The sequence below is a fragment of the Pleurodeles waltl genome, chromosome 2_1 (genome assembly GCF_031143425.1).
Source record: "Pleurodeles waltl isolate 20211129_DDA chromosome 2_1, aPleWal1.hap1.20221129, whole genome shotgun sequence".
Lineage (NCBI taxonomy): Eukaryota > Metazoa > Chordata > Amphibia > Caudata > Salamandridae > Pleurodeles > Pleurodeles waltl.
The window spans coordinates 596,103,649-596,123,032 of record NC_090438.1 but is presented as its reverse complement, the minus strand read 5'-3'; the positions used below and the strand labels follow the sequence as shown (position 1 = coordinate 596,123,032).

The window sequence follows — 19,384 nt, the reverse complement described above, 5'->3', positions numbered from 1 at the left end:
CTAGCCCGTGAGTAACCAGAGACGACCCCCCTGAGCCCCTACAACGACGCCTGCAGAGGGAAACCAGAGGCTCCCCCTGACTGCGACTGCTTGTAACAAGGGGCACAACGCCTGGAACAACACTGCACTCGCAGCCCTCAGGACCTGAAGGAACCGAACTTCGACGCAGGAGTGGCCCCAGGCGACCCCCTGCCTAGCCCAGGTGGTGGCTGCCCCAAGGAGCCCCCTGCCTGAACCACTAAAGTGACCCCCGGGTCCCTCCATTGTTTCCTACCTGAAACCAAATGCCTGCTTTGCTCACTGCACCCGGCTGCCCCTGTGCCGCTGAGGGTGTACTTTGTGTGCCTTCTTGTGTCCCACCCCGGTGCTCTACAAAACCCCCCCTGGTCTGCCCCCTGAGGACGCAGGTACTTTACCTGCTGGCAGACTGGAACCAGAGTACCCCTGTTCCCCATAGGCGCCTATGTGTTTTGGGCACCTCTTTGGCCTTCTCACCTGACTGGCCCTGAGCTGCTGGTGTGGTAACTTTGGGGTTGCCTTGAACTCCCAACGGTGGGCTGCATATGCCCCAAATTTGAGACTTGTAAGTGTTTTACTTACCTACACAACTAACCTTTACTTACCTACCCCAGGAACTGTGGATTTTTGCGGTGTCCACTTTGAAAATAGCTTATTGGCATTTTTACAAAGACAGTATGTGATATTGCTTTCATTCAAAGTTCCTAAAGTACCTAAGTGAAGTACCTTACATTTAAGGTATTAACTGTAAATCCTGAACCTGTGGTTCTTAAAATAAACTAAGAAAAGATATTTTTCAATATAAAAACCTATTAGCCTGGAGTAAGTCTCTGAGTGTGTGTTGCTCATTTATTGCCTGTGTGTGTACAACAATTGCTTAACACTACCCTCTGATAAGCCTACTGCTCGGCCACAGTACCACAAAATAGAGCATTAGAATTATCTACTTTTACCACTATCTTACCTCTAAGGGTAAGGGGAACCCTTGGACTCTGTGCACACTATTTCCTACTTTGAAATAGTATATACAGATCTAGCTGAAGGTATTGCCTGAGAGTTAGCCCCACCCTCTATTCTTTCTCCAGCACGTGGTAATGCCACACCTATTCTGGCCTCCTGGTGATCTATCTCAGTGCACCAGCTTCCCCATTGGTGGCCATCACTGTAGGGTTTAACTTATTTGGGGGCACACTTAAGGTAAATGTCTTGTAGCCTTTTGCCTCTACACCTGACACTATGGAGGTCTAATGGAACTCTTGTGTCTCCCAGTATCTACTCCGTTGCTGGACCCACATGGAAGCAATCCGGATTCAGTCACTTTAGGTGTGGCAGGGCACAAGGATTTTCCAACGTATTGCCTTTGAATTGGATGGAGACCTGTGGCTATGTATTGTGGTTGTTATGTGGCAGGAACATGTGTTGGCCCACTTTCTGGAAGCTGAGGGAGGCGAGGGCCCTTTTTGGATTGATTGCTGTTGAAGTTGTGTGATGAAAAGACACCCCACTAAGCCCCAGGGGACACTTTGGAAACCTAGGACTTAAACTGGGATGCTAGACAACAGTTTGAGTTTCCTAATTGGCGATATACATAAACGATTCTGGTTGTTGAATTTAAGTGAAACTAAGGGTTTTTTAGATACTGGACTTGGAGCACTCTTGATTGTGAATCTTGCTTTCTGTTTTTGATACATAGGCTAAGGACATCTGATTTGTTATTAAGGAACGTGCAATCATTTTTATCAACATAGGCAAAGTGTCATCTTGCTGGTCACTTTGGCTGCAATTTTTCATGTTCACTTCTGTGCTTGTAAAACCTACTTTCCATTTGCATTTCCCTTTTAGGTTACTTCTCATTGTCTCATGCCCAAGTGTAGGAGGCTGGTCTGGTTTGTAGTGGGTACCTAAGGTACTTACACCACATAGCAGGTCCAGTTATCCCTTATTAGTGAAATGTAGGCAGTTTCTAGAAGCCAGGCTCTCTAGAGGTAGCTGTAGCTGAGCAGCCAAGGCTTGTCAAGGAGAGAAAGCTCATGCAATACCACTGTAGTCACACAATACTCTCACACATGAAAGAAAACACTTAGTATTACAAAAATAAAGGTACTTTATTTTGGTGACACAATTGCCAAAAATACCATAGAGACTATACTCCCTTAGGAGGTAAGTAATACACAAACTACATACAGTAGTATGCAGAAATGTGCATAACAACAGTTTGAAAACAGTGCAAATAGTGAACATCTCAATAGTTAGAAATGGGTCTGGGGGAACACAAACCATATATTAAGAAAGTGGAATACGAATGTCAGTTTCCCACCTAGGCAGGTGTAGTGTGTAGGGGGTCGCTGGGAGTACTAGAAAACACCAAAGCGAAGTACTAGAACCCACACAGAGCCCAGGAAAGTAAGTGTAAAACACAGTAACTTTCCCAGAACCCACAGAAACACGAGTAAGAAGATTATGCAAGAACCAGAAGAGCCTGCAAGACACCAACAGTGGATTCCTAGACCTAAAGACCTGTGGAAGAAGGGGACCAAGTCCAAGAAGCACAGAAGAGTCCAGGGAGAACAGGAGCCCCTGCTACCCCGGATGAAGGTGCAAAGGAAGAAGCACCGGTGAAGAACAACAGTCAGTACTGCACCCAAGAAGACGGATGCGGGTTCCTGGTTGGTGCAGATGATTTCCCACGCTGAATGGGATTGCAGTCTGGTTTGCATCACTGGAGTCTGCCAACAAGCCTTGGCACACACAAAGCTTGCGGTTAGCTGACAATGGCGCTGCCAGGAGGGACCTGGTGGACTCTACCCAGGAGAGGGAGCCAGAGTGGGCTCTGAGCAACTCAGATAGCCCACAAAAGACCAGGCAGCGTGCACAGGAATCCCACAGCATGGGGACATAGAAGGTGCAAAAGGAGGCCTACGCAGCACTACGACAAAGGCTCCCACGCTGCCGGAGAACCACTCAGGAAGATGTGCGTTGCAGGATAGAGTGCTGGGGGCCGGAGCTGCACTGTGCATGAAGAACTTCCTGGAAGGATGCCAGCAAGCCTTGGCAACTGCAAAACACGGAGTGTATGGGGGTACTGTCTTGCTTGGGGAGGCAAGCTCTTAACTCCACCATAGTAGGACAGTAGGACGTTAGCACCATCTGGACCAATTCAGTCCACCACCCTTGTCGCAGGATCCATGCAGCTCGTCAGGAGAGGGAATCCACGCAGCTGTTGTCGTCGCATTAGGTGCCTGCTGAAGCAGGGGAATGACTCCTTCACCCAAAGGGAGATTCCTTCGCACTTCTGGTGCAGGCTGAAGACAGGCTGTCCTCTGAGGATGAACGATCTGGAAACAGTTGCAGTTGCTGGCAGGCGCTGAAGATACAATGTTGCAGAAATTGTCTTTGCTTCTTTGTTGCAGTGTGTAGAGTTCCTGAAGGGTCCAGATGCAGTTACTTTGGTGAGAAAGTGAAGTGGAGGATGCAGAGTATTCCTGCTGGAGTCTTGCAATCTGAATCTGAAGAACCACCCAAAGGAGAGACCCTAAATAGCCCTGAAAGGGGGATTGGTCACCTAAACAGGTAAGCACCTATCAGGGGAGGGCTCTGACGTCACCCGCTGGCATTGCCTCTTAGATGCTCCCAGAGTTCCCTGCCAACTTGGAATCCAAGATGGCAAAACCCAGGGACCCTCTGGAGGAACTCTGAGCACCACCCCTGGGATGGTGACGGACAGGGGAGTGGTCACTCCCCTTTCCTTTGTCCAGTTTCATGCCAGAGCAAGGACTGGGGGGTGTCCCTGAACCGGTGTAGACTGAAATTTGCAAGGAGGGCACCAAATGTGCCCTTCAAAGCATTTCCAGTGGCTTGGGAAGGCTACCCCTCCCAAGCCTGTAACATATATTTCCTAAGGGAGAGGGTGTAACACTTCTCAAACAACAAGAGGGCAGAAACCTGTCTGAGAGGTGGCAGCAGCTGGGTCTGCCTGGTAAACCTCAGAAGGCTGTAATGGCAATACTGGGGTCCTCTAAGGAGCCCCCAGAGTGCATGGAATCATACAACCAACGCTTGCAAAAGCCTTGGGGTATGATTCCAACATTTTTTATACCAAACATACCTATGTTCGGAGTTACCATTATGTAGCTGGACATAGGTAGTGACGTATGTCCATTATATGCGTAAAATAGCGTTGCCGCACTCAAGAAATCTGGGAAAATGGTCCTGAGGGCACCTCTGCTAGTGCAGGGGTGTCCTCCCACACAGGTACTCTGTATCCTGCCCTCCGGGCTGGAGGGCCTGCTATAGGGGTGACTTATAAGTGACCTGGTGCAGTGTAAATGACAGTGAAAGGGTGCATGAACCTTTTCACGGAGGCTGTAATGGCTGTCCTGCAGAAGCCTTTGCATGGGCTTCCTATGGGTAGAAAAAGATATGCTGCAGCCCACAGGGATCCCCTGGAGCCCCAATGTCCTGGGTACCTAGGTACCATATACTAGGGACTTATGAGGGGCACCAGTATGCCAATTGTGGGTGAAATGCTGGGTTACCAGTATGTAGCAACCATAATGTAAGGGAGAGAGCATAACTACTGGGGTCCTGATTAGCAGGATCTCAGTGAACACAGTCAAGCACATTGATAGGCAAAAAGAGGGTGCTTTCCTACACAATCCCCGCCCCCAAACGAGGGACAATAAGGCTAACCTTGCCCAGATGAATCTTCATTGTCTAAGTGGAAATATCTGGAGAGTCCATCTGCATTGGAGTAGTTACTCCCAGGTCTATGTTCCACTGTAAAGTCCATGCCCTGTAGGGAAATGGACCACTGCAGCAATTTCAGGTTTTCTCCTTTCATTGGCTTTAACCATAAGAGAGAATAGTGGTCTGTCTGAACAATGAAGCGAGTCCCAAAGAGGTATGGTCCCAACTTCTTCAAGGCCCAGACCACAGCAAAGGCCTCCCTCTCTATAGCTTACCAACGCTTTCTGTAGGGGTTAACCTTCTGCTGATAAAAGCTACTGGTTGATCCTGGCCCTCTGTACTAAGTTGTGATAAAACTGACCCAAACCCTACCTCTGAAGCATCAGTCTGAACTATGAACTTCTTGGAGTAGTTTGGGGCTTTTTAGGACAGGAGCAGAACACATGTCCTGTTTTAGTTCCTCAAAAGCTCGCTGACAGCTGGTTGTCCATAATACCTTTTTGGACATTTTCTTAGATGTGAGGTCATTAAGAGGGGCAACAACGGAGCTATAGTTCTTAATGAACCTCCTATAGTACCCAGTTAGACCAAGAAAGGCTCTAACCTGGGTCAGTGTTGTAGGGGGAGCCCAGTTCAAAATAGTCTGGATCTTCCCCTGTAGTGCTTCACTCTATTCCCCACCAACTAGGTGTCCCAGATAAACCACCTTCCCCTGCCCTATCTGGCACTCTGAAGCCTTGATAGTAAGGCCTGCCTTCTGCAGAGCCTCCAAACCTTTCCAAAGGTGGACCAGGTGGTCATCCCAAGTGGAGCTAAAGACAGCAATATCATCTAGATAAGCCGTACTAAAAGCTTCCAGACCTTGGAGGACTGTATTCACCAACCTCTGAAAAGTGGCAGGTGCATTCTTCATACCAAAATGGCATAACTGTAAACTGATAATGCACTCCAATGGTTGAGAAAGCAGTTTTGGGTTTATCATCTTCTGAAATTTGATCTGTCAATACCCTGCAGTCAAATCAAAAGTGCTTAGATATTTGGCAGATGCGAGTGTATCTATTAGCTCATCTACCCTGGGTATGGGGTGAGCATCAGTCTTGGCGACACAGAACCTCATCTCTTTTTTTAATTTTGGGAGTGAGGTTTAGGTACCAGCACCACTGGTGACACAGAACCTCATCTCTCTTTTTCCATTTTTGGAGTGAGGTTTAGTTACCAAGACCACTGGGCTAGCCCAGGGGCTGTCAGAGTGCTCAATCACTCCTAGTTCAAGCATTTTCTGAAATTCAGCCTTAATGCAATCTCTATTATGATCAGTTTGCCTATAAGTCTTACTTTTAACAGGCAGACTGTGTCCTGTATCAATGATGTGTTCACACCATGTAGTTTGACCAGGTGTCAGAGAAAACAGTTCAGAGAACTGGCCTAGGAGGGTCCTGCAGTCCTCCTTCTGAGATTCAGTAATGCAGTCTGCTAGGACAACTCCATCTACTGAGCGTCAGGCGCAATATTGGAGAAGAGGTCAGGGAGAGGGTCACTCTCTTCCTCCTGTCCCTCCTCAGTGGCCATAAGCAGGGTTGAGTCACCCCTGTCATAGTAGGGCTTTAGGCGGTTCACATGAAGTACTCTGAGAGGACTTGTAGGAGAGCTCAGGTCAACTAAATAAGCAACCTCACCCTTCTTTTCCACTTTGATGTGGGGTCCACTCCATTTGACTTGGAGTGCCACAGGTTCCAGGACCCATACTTTCTGCCCTGGTTGGTACACTGTCAGGACAGCCTTCTGATTATGCCATTACTTATGAATTTCTTGGCTTGCCTGGAGGTTTTAAGTGGCCTTTTTCATGTATTCCGCCATTCTAGATCTTAAGCCACGCACATAATCCATCACATCTTGTTTAGGGGGCTTAAAGGGTTGCTCCCAACACTCCTTTGCAAGTTGTGGTGGGCCTCTAACAGGTTGTCTGTAGAGGAGCTCAAAGGGGCTGTAGCCCACTCCTTTTTGGGCTGCCTCTCTCTAGGCAAAAAGGAGGCAAGGTGATAGGACATCCCATCTCCTCCTGAGTTTTTCAGAGAGTCCCATAGTCATACCTTTGAGTGATTTATTAAAACGTTCAACCAACCCATTTTTCTGGGGATGGTAAGGTGTGGTGAATTTATAAGTTACACCACACTCCTCCAACATTGCTTTTAGGTATGCAGACATGAAGTTACTACCTCTGTCTGACACCACCTCTTTTGGGAAACCCACCCTGGCAAAGATTCCCAGGAGGGCTTTGGCCACTGCAGGTGCAGTAGTGGTCCTAAGAGGTATAGCTTTTGGATGCCTGATGGCATGGTCCACCACCACCAGAAACAATGTGTTTCCAGAAGCTGTGTGAGCATCAGTGGGGCCAACAATATCAACCCCTACCCTCTCAAAGGGTACACCACCCACTCGCAGTGGAATTAAGGGAGTCTTTGGAGTGCCACCTGTCTTGCCACTGGCTTGACAAGTGACACAGTGGCTACAAAACTCCTTGGTATCTTCTGACATGTGAGGCCAGTGAACGTGAGAGACCAGTCTGTCCCAGGTCTTACTTTGCCTAAGGTATCCAGCCAGGGGAATATCATGTGCCAAGGTTAACAACAATTCTCTATATTGCAGTGGAATGACCAATCTCCTGGTGGCACCAGGTTTTGGGTCCCTTGCCTCAGAATACAAGAGATTGTTCTCCCAGTACATCCTATTGGTGCCACAGATATCCCCTGCCTTTTCTTTGACAGCTTGCTGTCTTAAACCCTCAAGTGTGGGGCAGGTTTGCTGTGCCACACATAACTCCTCCCTGGCACCCCCCCCCCCCCACCTAAGAGTTCAGCTGTGTCAACTTGAAGCTCCTCAGGTGTAGGTTCTGTCAAGGGAGTTGACTCCTCCTCCTCAAAGGGGGAATCATCAGTGGAGGTAGGGATAGTGGATAACTTTTTACCCTTTCTACCCCTGCTTTTCGGAAGCTCTTGGTCCATAGTTTCAGGATCCAAGTTTCCCTGTCCTCTTTGTTTCTTGGCCTGAGCCCTTGTCAAAGCAAAGATATGTCCAGGGATGACCAGCATTGCTGCATGGGCCTCCAACTCCACTTCAGTCCAAGCTGAAGTCTCCAAGTTGTGCCTTAGTAGACACTCTACAGGTAGGTCTGTGGATACCACAACTTTTTTTTAGGACATTTACCCCCCCACCCCCCCTTCCAAGTTGAGATCAGCAACAGGCATGGGGTAGCTTACAGTATTGGTATGGGCATCTGGCACTTGGTACTGATGACCAAGTAGGTGTTGGTCAGGGACCACCAGTTTTTCAGTCACCATTGTGACACTGGCACCTGTGTCCCTGTAGGCCTCAACCTGAACACCATTTATTAGAGGTTGTTGCTTGTTCTTCTCCATATTAAGGGGACAAGCAACAAGGGTGACAAGGTCAATGCAACCATCAGAGACTAAAACAGCCTCAGTGGTTTCCCTAACTAAACCAATCCCCACTACACTTCCCAGAGTGAGCCCTGCTACACTCTTGAATTGACTATTGGTAGTGTTATTTTTCCCACCACCACTGCTATTGCTAGGGGCACTAGTTGAAGCTGTGAGGGCTGTGGTGGTGGAGGCTTGGTGCTTTTCTTAGGGCAAGAACTGTTCCCTGCCATATGGCCTTTATCCCTACAGATATAGCACCAAGGAGTTTTATTCTGATGGTTTTTTGAAGGAGATTTAGACCAACCCCCAAAAGAGTTTTGTGGGCCTGATGAAGACTCTTTGTTTTTATCTTTGTCACTACCCTTGTCATGAGACCTACCATCCTTCTTCTTGTCCTTGTCACCCCTGGATGAGCTTTTTCTTCTCACTCTTGTTCTGACCCATTTGTCTGCCTTCTTTCCCAATTCTTGGGGAGAGGTCAGATCGGAGTCTACCAAGTACTGGTGCAACAAGTCATACACAATTATTAAACATATGCTCTCTCAGCAGAAGATTATACAAGCCCTCGTAGTCAGATACTTTGTTGCCTTGTAACCAGCCTTCTGAAGCTTAAACAGAACAGTCCACAAAGTCAACCCAATCCTGTGAGGCCTCTTTACTGGTCTTCCTGAACTTGATTCTATATTGTTCAGTGGTGAGACCAAAACCATCGAAGAGTGCTGTTTTAAGAACATTGTAGTTGTCTGAATCTTCTTCTCTGACAGTGCGAAGTCTATCCCTCACCTTGTCAGACAAGAACCACCAGAGAATAGCACCCCACTGCCTTCGAGGGACCCTCTGAAATTTACAGGCCCTCTTAAGGGCAGCAAATCATTTGTAGATGTCATCCCCCACCTTGTATGAGGAAACAATTTTGTGCAGGTTCCTGGAACAATGGAGTCCTGCCTGGCTCTATAATCCCTGAAACTGCTGCTGCTGCCACCATGGGGACCTAACCCCAAACCCTGCGTTTCCCTCTCCACTGTCAAGGTCTCCCTATCTAGGGTTAGCTGTTGCTACTACAGCCTCTGCCTGGCCCCCTCCAGTCTCAGTTTCCTGAGCTCCCCATCTATGGAGTCATCTCCTGGAGTTGTGCAGTTGGATCCCTCAGACACTGAGGTGATATGGGAATGGGCAGAGGTGGATCTTTCCCTAGCATTTGTGACCCTAGTGACCTGACCTCTGGGTGTAAAGGGAGAACTACCTGTGTGGCTTCCACTCCCACTACCAGCTACACTAGTGGACCTGCTAGGGACAAGATCCTTGGAAGAACCCTCCCCTGGACCTGGAAGATTGTTATGTTCAATGGGTGCCGAGTCTTCCTCCTCACCTTGGCTACCAGCATGATCCTGCTCATCCTGAAGTAGGAGGCTCAAAAGAAAATTCTTATTTGGATTCTTCCCCACATCTAATTTTCTGTCTGAACAGAGCCCCATTAGCTCTTTGAAGGTCGTGCCCTCATAGGGAGTGCCCATGACCTCAGAGCTAGGTCCAGCAGTAGACATGATGTGTGTGTTAACCCGGATGAAAGTGCAAAAGGAGAACCATCGGTGAAGAACTACAGTCAGTACTGCACCCAAGAAGACTGATGCGGGTTCCTGGTTGGTGCAGATGATGTCCCAAGCCAGATGGAGGATTAAGGTCTGGTTTGAGTTTCTGGGGTCCGCCAACAAGCCTTGGCCCATGCAAAGCTCGCGGTTAGCAGAAAATGGTGCTGCCTGGGACCAGGAGGGACCTGGTGGACTCTACCCAGGAGGGGCAGTCAGAGGGGGCTCTCAGCAACTCAGAGAGCCCACAGAAGACCAAGCAGTTCTCACTGATGTCCACGGCACGGGGACAAAGAAGGTGCAAAATGAGGCCCACGCAGCACTACGACAAAAGGCTCCCACGCCGGTGGAGAACGACTCGGGAAGCTGTGCGTTGCAGGATAGAGTGCTGGGGGCCAGAGCTGCAAGGTGCACAAAGAACTTCGTGGAAGCATGCCAACAAGCCTTGGCAACTGCAAAACCCACAGTGCACAGGGGTAATGTTGCATGGGGAGGCAAGCTGTTACCTTCACCAAAGTTGGACAGTAGGAAGTTAGGACCATCAGGACCACTTCAGTCAACCCCCTGTGAGGCACTATCCACGCAGCTCGTCAGGAGAGGGGATCCACACAGCTGGTCGTCGTCGCAGTAGGTGCCTGCTGAAGCAGGGGAGTGACTCCTTCACCCCAGGGGAGATTCCTTTGCTCTTCTGGTGCAGGCTGAAGACAGGCTGTCCTTTGAGGATGCACGACTGGGAAACAGTTGCAGTTGCTGGCAGGAGCTAAAGACACAATGCCGCAGAAGTCGGCTTTGTTGCAGTTTGTGGTGTTCCTGGAGGGTCCAGATGCAGTTTCTTCGGTGAGGAGGGGAAGTGGAGGATGCAGAGGATTCCTGCTGGAGTCTTGCAATCCAAATCTGAAGAAACACCCAAAGGAGAGACCCTAAATAGCCCTGAAAGGTGGATTTGTCACCTAAACAGGTAAGCACCTATTGGGGTAGGCTCTGACGTCACCTGCTGGCACTGGCCGCTCAGATGCTCCCAGAGTTCCCTGCCAACTTGTAATCCAAGATGGCAAAATCCAGGGATCCTCTAGAGGAGCTCTGAGCACCACCCCTGGGGTGGTGATAGACAGGGGAGTGGTCACTCCCCTTTCCTTTGTCCAGTTCCGCACCAGAGCACGGACTGAGGGTCCCTGAAACTGGTGTAGACTGGATTATGCAAGGAGGGCACCAAATGTGCCCTTCAAAGCATTTTCAGTAGCTTGGAGAGGCTACCCCTTCTAAGCCTGTAATACCATCTCCAAAGGGAGAGGATGTAACACCCCTTGCCACAAAGAAATCCTTTGTTCTGGATCTTGAGTTTCTAAGAGGTGGCAGCAGCTGGGGCTCCCTGGAAAATCTCAGAAGGCTGTAATGGCAATACTGGGGGTCCTCTAAGGAGCCCTGAGAGTGCATGGAATCATACAACCAATGTTGGAAAAGCCTTGGGGTATTATTTCAACATGTTTGATACCAAACATGCCTATGTTCGGTGTTACCATTATGTAGCTGGACATAGGTAGTGACCTATGTCCATTACACACACACAAAATGGCATCCCCGCACTCACGAAGTCTGGAAAAATGGTCCTGGAGATTGTTGGGTCACCTCTGCTAGTGCAGGGGTGCCCTCACACACAGGTACTCTGCACCCTGCCCTCAGGGCTGGAGAGCCTGCTATAGCAATGGCAGTCCTACAGAAGCCTTTGCAGAGGCTTCCCATGGTTGGCAAAATGTATGCTGCAGCCCTAGGGATCCCCTGGAACCCCAATGCCCTGGGTATCTAGGTACCATGTACTAGGGACTTACAAGGGGGCACCAGTATGCCAATTGTGGGTGAAATACTGGGTTACCAGTATGCAGCAACCAAATTTAGAGGAGAGAGAGCATAATCACTGGGGTCCTGGTTAGCAGGATCTCAGTGGACACAGTCAATCACACTGACATCAGGCAGAAAATGGGGGTAACCATGGGAAAAAGGGGGTACTTTCCTACACCAAGTTATTCACCCTGATTGCAAAACCAGTTTCTGGTGAGCGTTACACAGTACGCACCTCAAATGGGTTCCCCTTAATGTATGAGACTACAGAGAACATAGCATACTGAGGAGGAAAATGTTTCCAAACCAATGCTTCATCAGCCTTTGGACCTCCTCTAGTCACAAAATGTCCTCTTATCCTGCACGTATTATAACAAGATGTCAGTATTTCTGTATGGCTTTCATACAGTACTCACCTGGCTGGTGAATGTTTTGGATGCTAATGCTCTAGTGTCCTTATGTGAGAGCTATTGTCTTAATATATGACCATTAGTATAAAATAGTGATAACATACCCTCTCAGTTTCACATTTTCAGACATAGGGAGCAGTCAATATGCTAAGCAAACTATCAACTTTCCAGTAGATATGTTGATAGTGTGTTATTAAGAGGTTAGTGTTGAAAGTGCACCGCCTTCGTTGTTGTTGTTAGGTTTTAGACTTTTCTTTCAAGTTTTTGAAATATTTGTAATTCAGTCAGATAATGAAAACCAATAAGCTGAAGATTCAATATTCATGTGTATTTCTTTTAATGTCACACCACTTGTTGCACAACCCAACGAGTAATCTGTTCTTCTAATGTTTACTATGAGTTTATGTGGGCTAGGACACATTACAAATGATTAAACCTTTTTCTTTGAACTGAAATGCAGCGTTTGCCATTGGGTTACATTTGCCATTGTTACTGTATGGAATCGTTTTGCTAGAGTTGTAGCTGAAGCAATCACTAGTTCTTTTACTTTTGTAGATATCACAAGTTTTTGCTTTGGTCATTGGAACATCCTTTCTTAAGCTCATCACACCTAAACTGACCAGAGGAACAGATGATGTAAGTACATCACAGTAAATCCTGCAGCCGTGTCTTATCTTAATAAATTGTTATTCAAGATCGTTTGTAAAATACTTAGTACATACGTGTGCAATAATCTGTGAGTTATTGAATTGTTTGTCATTCAAGGCAAGTATGATGTTGAAGTGTTTTTCTAGACAAACGCTGTGTCTCTACCTCATCACTTGATTTTCTATTTTTTTCAATGGCAAATTCACGTTCTAACCTAAACAGTAGGTCGAGATATGTGTATTATTGGGTGATTCTCCAAAGCACTTCCTAAACGGGCAATTGTTTTCATTATTCGCATAGGTATTTAAATTAATAGGCCATTTCTCATCTGGATTTTTGTGTGAAACTATTGAACGATGGGGTCACCTTAATAGTGCAATGGTGTTTTTTGCACATACAACAATGCCATCTCTGAGTCCCATCGGTATTTTACCATCTGTTAAAGATTTGATCAAAATTGGTCTGATTTCTGGAATAGGACCACAGTATAGCATCTACAGCTGCAAACAGGGGCCCTAAAATTAACAATCAACACCTCTCCTGCAAATTGAACCATAATGATGTTGCAGACGGTGCACCATATTGTTACTGCCTCTTCTCGGGCAATCACAGATAGTCTCGCTTATTTGCAGTTTTTGTTCCAGATAGTTTCTACAAGCACAAATTTGCCTAAATCGCCATAGATTCTAACTCTTTCAAGACCATCTGTCTAGGTTATACTGAGATTTCTTGTGCTTCTCAGCAAATAATTTTGTTAACATCATGCTATCTGCTGTTTGAGAGAGAGAGCTTACGTGTTAGTGCAGCTAGTTTTTCTTAAATATATGAATATGTGCTAAGGTGTCACACCCTCTGCCTGCAGGATGTATTTTAGGAGGAGGAGTCGTTTGTGAAAACAATCAAACTAAGTCTTGAATTACAAAAAAAAATGTGATTGTATTTCATCATTTTGAGTTGCATTTCTGCCTTCCTTTGGTATTTAATTTGAACCTCTTATTGTCTATCCTTACTCTATGTTCTGTATTCTCTTAGGCTCATATTACCAATCTCGTATGGTCAAAAATTACAGGGTACCAGGATTTTCATACGTTAATGTATACTTGTGCTGCAGAGTTTGACTTCATGGAAACAGAGGTACGTTTTCCCCACAGACACGTCAAGGAAAGTTATATCCTGTGTTTTTAATTTCATGTTTTCATTTTGTAGTTTCTGATTTTGAAGAAATAATTTCCTTTTAAACAATAGCGACATTATGCCAAATTATTTCCACTGATTTGCCATTGTTACCCGAGGATATTTGTTTTATTTCAAGTGGACAATGACTCTTAGATACGTCTTTATTGCAACATAACGTCTCTTCACATGTATAAGTGTAATGCATGCACCAAATTTATGTTCAGGGTTTTACTTTAAGATGTATGTGTACGGATTTGAGGAACTGTTCCTCCTGTGTTTTACTCTACCCTTCCCCGCTTCTGCAGCCAGTAAAAAAAACCTTAATTCTGGAAGATTGCTATCTAAGATTTTATATCAATGAGCAAATTATTGATATTAATAATATTTTTTTACAGTTTTCAGTACAGTGAGCCCTGAAGGATTATGGTGCCCTTTACAGAGCAAGCCTAGTAAAAAGGCATAAGATTTACTTCGCGCGAGGTGCCATAATTCGTTCCCGGCAGCTTTACTTTCATTTTATTCTGCTACGCGCTATGCTAATAGTTCTCAATGACTGAGAGCCAAATGCAAAGTTTTATAACACACTAAATAAAAAATTAACTCAGGTTCTGTTGGTGCTAACAACCACCTTGTGAACTCAGTGGCACATGACTTTTAAAACATCCAACTTTTTAAAGTAATTGTTTTTGTGACAGTTTAATTGTCCTATTGGTTAGCAATAATGTCCATCTTTTTTTACTGGCCTTTGTTATACTAATGTTTATGAGAATAAGGTTATTTTGAGGCCAAACTCCAAATTGATACCCAATAGGTTTTCATTTTCTCATGATATTTGGATATTTGTCATGCCAACAAGGCCATGCTAACGCTTTGCCTCACGACTCTATTGGAAAGCAAATGTTGCACAATTGCTTGATCAGAGGGCCAGATTGTTTTTTTACATTCTTAGCTATTAGAGAAGTTTAATGAAGATTAAGGCAACTTCTATAATCCAACAACTCTGTACAGGACACACTGAAACACAACTGTCCCCTTTAAATTTTAAGAAGGATTAGAGCCTCTTGTAGTTGAATCACTGTTCCATAGCATTAGTAGCCTATCAACTCCAATCATGCACATCTGTAGCTAGAAGACACTACTTTGCTGATGCCTGTGCAGGTTTAATCCACCAAAGCTAGGTGTAGCGGTGCTGCAGTCATAGCAAAATGAAGGGTTGTGAACCTCCTTGCACCACATGGATTTGAGTTATGAGGGTAGTTGAAGATTGCAGGCTTTTGTACGCCATATGGCATAGAGAGTAAGTAACCAACCAGCATTTAACCTTTCCCAGAAGCACTTAGTAGGATACAATCTGTCTTATAAACCCAGTCCGACAATGTTGATATACGTCATCTTTAGACTTCCTAGAGTTTTGTCAATTGTAGTCAACTACCTAAACGAAAAAGCGCCAGGATCCCCAATGAAAGAGTTAGAAATTAGTTACTCAGTGAGTTGCCATTTTTTTTTCAAACACAGTACTCTCTGTGACCCTCGTTTGTAACTGTCTAGTTTGTTCTTAATGTGTAGTAAATGTCTGTCTAACTCTCAGCACCTAGAGTGCTGAGCATCATGTTTCTTGGGAGCTGTGCTGTATAAGCAGGAGTACTTGCAGGCATTGTTTGACATTTTAAGTGGTTCCCAAAGCCTTTCGTGATACGAACAGAAATAGAAAATAGATAGCAGCAGCATACTAGAACTCAGCTTTGTAATGAAACATTGAGTATCTGTTTTGTTTTAACTGTACCAACTTTATATTGAATATTTTGACTCTGGAGAACAGGATCCCTAGGGCCATTACTGCTCAGTCCCTAGGCTCCACTCATAAAATCAGTAGAATACATTCTTCTAGTCCTTGTACTCTACGTCCATTCTGTGTTTACTACATACTCATTGTTTTCATCGGCATCTCGACTTGCACAGTACCATCCTTTTCCTTTTATGAAATCTATTGTGTCAGACCTTCTAGAATCGAACCTTTCCGACCCCTCTTCACTCGACACATTCTGAGTTAAAAACAATGAAGTGGTTGTGCATTTATGTCTTCTTTTGTATTGAAGGGAGAGTTTACCAATGTAAAATAGTAAACCACAATGTTTATAGGATACTATATGGACATTTCACTGAAAGAGCCAGAAACTCCTCAAGAGCACACGAAAACACAATGCAGAAAGCATATAGTTTTTTCAAAGACTACTATCTAGGTTCAGATTTCACACACTTTTTAACTGCATGTCACAGCCTTAAGGGTTTTAAAATTTTCTGGCAAATAAATGCTTAATAGGTAATGCTGTAAAATACGCTTTTTGAACATTTCCTCAATGGTACTTTCACAACGACAATAGCCTGAAGGATATATGTTTTAAAAACACTGTGAATAATATTCTAAATATATAGTTAAGTACTTACAGCACTGTTACTGGCCGCTCATTATTTTACTATATTTCAGACTCCCTTCCGATACACAAAGACACTGTTGCTTCCTGTAACTACCATAGTTTTTGGCGCCATCGCTATGAGGGTAAGTTTGCATTCAACACTGTGTATTGAATTATCATACTTGAGGTGCTTTACTAATGTCTTGTTCTAAACAGAAGAGGTCATGATCACTGATGCATGCAAAAGGACTAGAAGTGGTGTTCCTTTTTTTTTGCTACTGCTGAGTTTGAGTTACCTTACTGAACAATGTTGACGATTTTTGGATCCATAGATAGTGGTTTAGCCAGGCACACCACAATAGTCTATAAAGTTGGTTTCTTAGTACAATATATCAGTCAGAAGATTCAAGCACAGTCAAATCCAACAGGGAATCTGATTACTGCTTCGACACACACCCAGGTCCGTGCACACTGACCAATCATATGAGCAAGAATAATTTTGAGAAGAGGGAGAGGAAGAAAAGTAAGAGTACAGGCGTCCCTCCAAGGCATGAGTCATACTTCCATGAGGAGGAGGGCAAAACTTAACTAGTGTACTATATATGCACAGTAATGTATCATTACGTGCTGGAAACCGCTGGACAGTGCATTATATAGAGCTCATGTGCTTTAAAAATAAGTAAAGGTGTACAGAATAGGTGGATGCGTCAAGCCATATGTCACAGAACAGTGAGTAAAATAGATATCACAAATGCGTTAGAGCATGCAGCCTGTGTTTACTGAGGTGTGCGGTCTACCTAGCCACCGGTAAAGTGAACAAAGAAAAAAGAAAAATAATACATTTGAAAAGAGGGACATACCATATGCTCGCAATCAGTGTAATATTTCAGAAAAGATGTAATATTCTCAACTGTGGGGTGACGCAGAATGTTAAGTTGTCTTGCCAAAGACTGTAGAATTAATAAGTAAATCCAGTAAACATGGCCATGGTAAGCCTAGGTAAAGAAAAGTAAATCATAATAAAAAATACAAAATTACTTCTAAGATTGTGGTATTTCCCATATTTTCAGAGATGGGCAAGAAAAACATCATATAATATGTGAACTAGAAGTAGACATGCACTAGGGTTCCAAAAGACAAAGGTCCATAGAAAACAATAGACAAATATCTAAGTTGTCTTCTTAGAAAAAGAAAAGTAAAGATCCTAAACATGAAGCACTAGGGCATCCATAATCACCCGTGCATGAATTAACTCTTTATGCCATAAATATGCCAAAAAACATGTTACATCGAACGACATCCCATGTGTACCCAAAATATGGCAATATCGACAATAATCGGGGTTAGTATAATATGCAAAATAATGAGGACAGTGTCCCAAGAAATAAGCAAATCATGTAATGTGCAAGGTTGCGTAGAAAATGACTCGCAAAAGACATAGCATAATTGAAACAATGGCCTACAAAGAGGCATTATGGGCAGTAATAAAAGAGAGCTGCTGATAAAATATAGGGCGATCCCCTACAAAAACGATGTCTAAAACCCAGGACAGGATCCATGTTGGTCCAAGAAAGATTCCAGTTTGTTTAATTGCATTGTGTTTGTGCATCAGTATTTGAAACATATAAATTAGATCTTGCATTTTTCTCAGAAGAGAACACAATCCTGCTTTGTGAGCAGAGTGTGGTGGGGCACACAGGTGGTTAAAGCATGCTTGCTGTCTGTGGTGAGGCCCTGAGAAGATAGGTCTTAATGCTTGCTAGAGAGGCATTTATACCACAGTGCTGACCATAGGGGATCGTAAATCATCTCTGAGGGGCAAGAGACATCAAACTCTCTTGCTGCTTTGAATCTTCAGAACGTATAGAATTGTAGATAACTATTAATTAGAGGGATTATTTTCATTGAGGAGTTTTGAGTGACATCTAATAGCCAGTGAGAGTGAAGCTTGAGTTTCTATAATTTCATTCAGAACCCACAGTAAAAAAACACACTGAGTTACCCATGTTTAATTTTATGTTAGGTATGGCTCCTCCTTTTTATCTCCCCCTTATTTTTATTCGATGTGTGTGAGTGAAGTGGTCAGTTGGGTAAAACATACACTCAATATGACCTCACCTGCATCGAGTTCCTACCCTATATTAAGCCTGATTCCCTGTAGTCTACACTCACCACCCTGTGGCCATCTGTCCACTCCCCCACTTACATTTTAAACATGGTGCGTTTCTCCTCCTGCCCTCCCTAGGACCCCAATGTTTACCCTCCCTTCTTATGCTCCCCTCCCCTTCTTTGCTAAATATTAATGGCTTCATGCCACCCGCCCAACCACCCTCTGAATCGTAAAAAATGAAGAACAACACCTGCTGTCCTGCCACCCACTTCCACCTTTCTTTATTCCTTCAGCACCTTCCCTCCATCTCCCTGCTGAAACATGTACACTGTTGTCCCTGAAGCAAAAGGCATCACGGACACTGTAGTGAGTCTCTGTGAGAGCCCTTTCAGTGTAGCTGTGAAAGTCCTCTGTCAGTGTAAGTCTTCAGAAGACCCTCAGCGACAGGAGAATGTGGCAGTTTGTGGAAAGAAGCAAATGCTTCCCTTTATGATTCCATAGCAGTAGAAAGCAAGTTTTGTTCTTTCTTACCATCATTTGTGTGTATTAACATAACCTAATGTTAACAGTGGGGTCATTAACCCAGAACGTTTGCATTTTGTCACATAATAATGATTGAAGTAGACACACGGACTGGTATGGAGAGACACAGAAAGATGTGAAATATGAGTTGGCATGCTTTCGGTTTTGTCGGTTTGCACCCACTAAGACATTAGAATCTCATTTTGAAAGTCACTGCCCTGCTTTTCTGTAGTCCAAAGATGATTAGGAAACAGTAGCTTATGTAGGCAATATTTGATATGTCTTTTTTGAGCCTTTCAGGTTGTTTAAAGTATTTTTAACAAAAAGCAGAATTTAAAGCAGGACCTATTCCTAAGAGCAGGACTAGTTTCAGCACAATGTTTTGAGCAGTAAATGAACTTGTGGCCATAATGCTGACATATTGCTGCAGAGATTTACAGTAGCATTTCTAAGTTTATGTTAAGCTTTCTCCTGAGAATTGTCTGCTCAGCACCAGTAAAGTCTTTGGAGGTGAATTGCCCACTGAAAACTCTATTCT

The 19,384-nt window shown here is 44.7% G+C and overlaps 1 protein-coding gene across 1 annotated transcript in view; it reads left to right on the top strand.

The window, feature by feature from the left end:
* The window catches only part of DPY19L1 (dpy-19 like C-mannosyltransferase 1), a 377,005-nt gene that overhangs the window by 181,964 nt on the left and 175,657 nt on the right, over nt 1-19,384 (top strand). Inside the window, exons 13-15 of the mRNA XM_069215489.1 lie at nt 12,532-12,612; nt 13,657-13,758; nt 16,286-16,357. Of these exons, the coding sequence (XP_069071590.1) occupies nt 12,532-12,612; nt 13,657-13,758; nt 16,286-16,357 (255 nt within the window). The remainder of the gene's footprint in view (nt 1-12,531; nt 12,613-13,656; nt 13,759-16,285; nt 16,358-19,384) is intronic.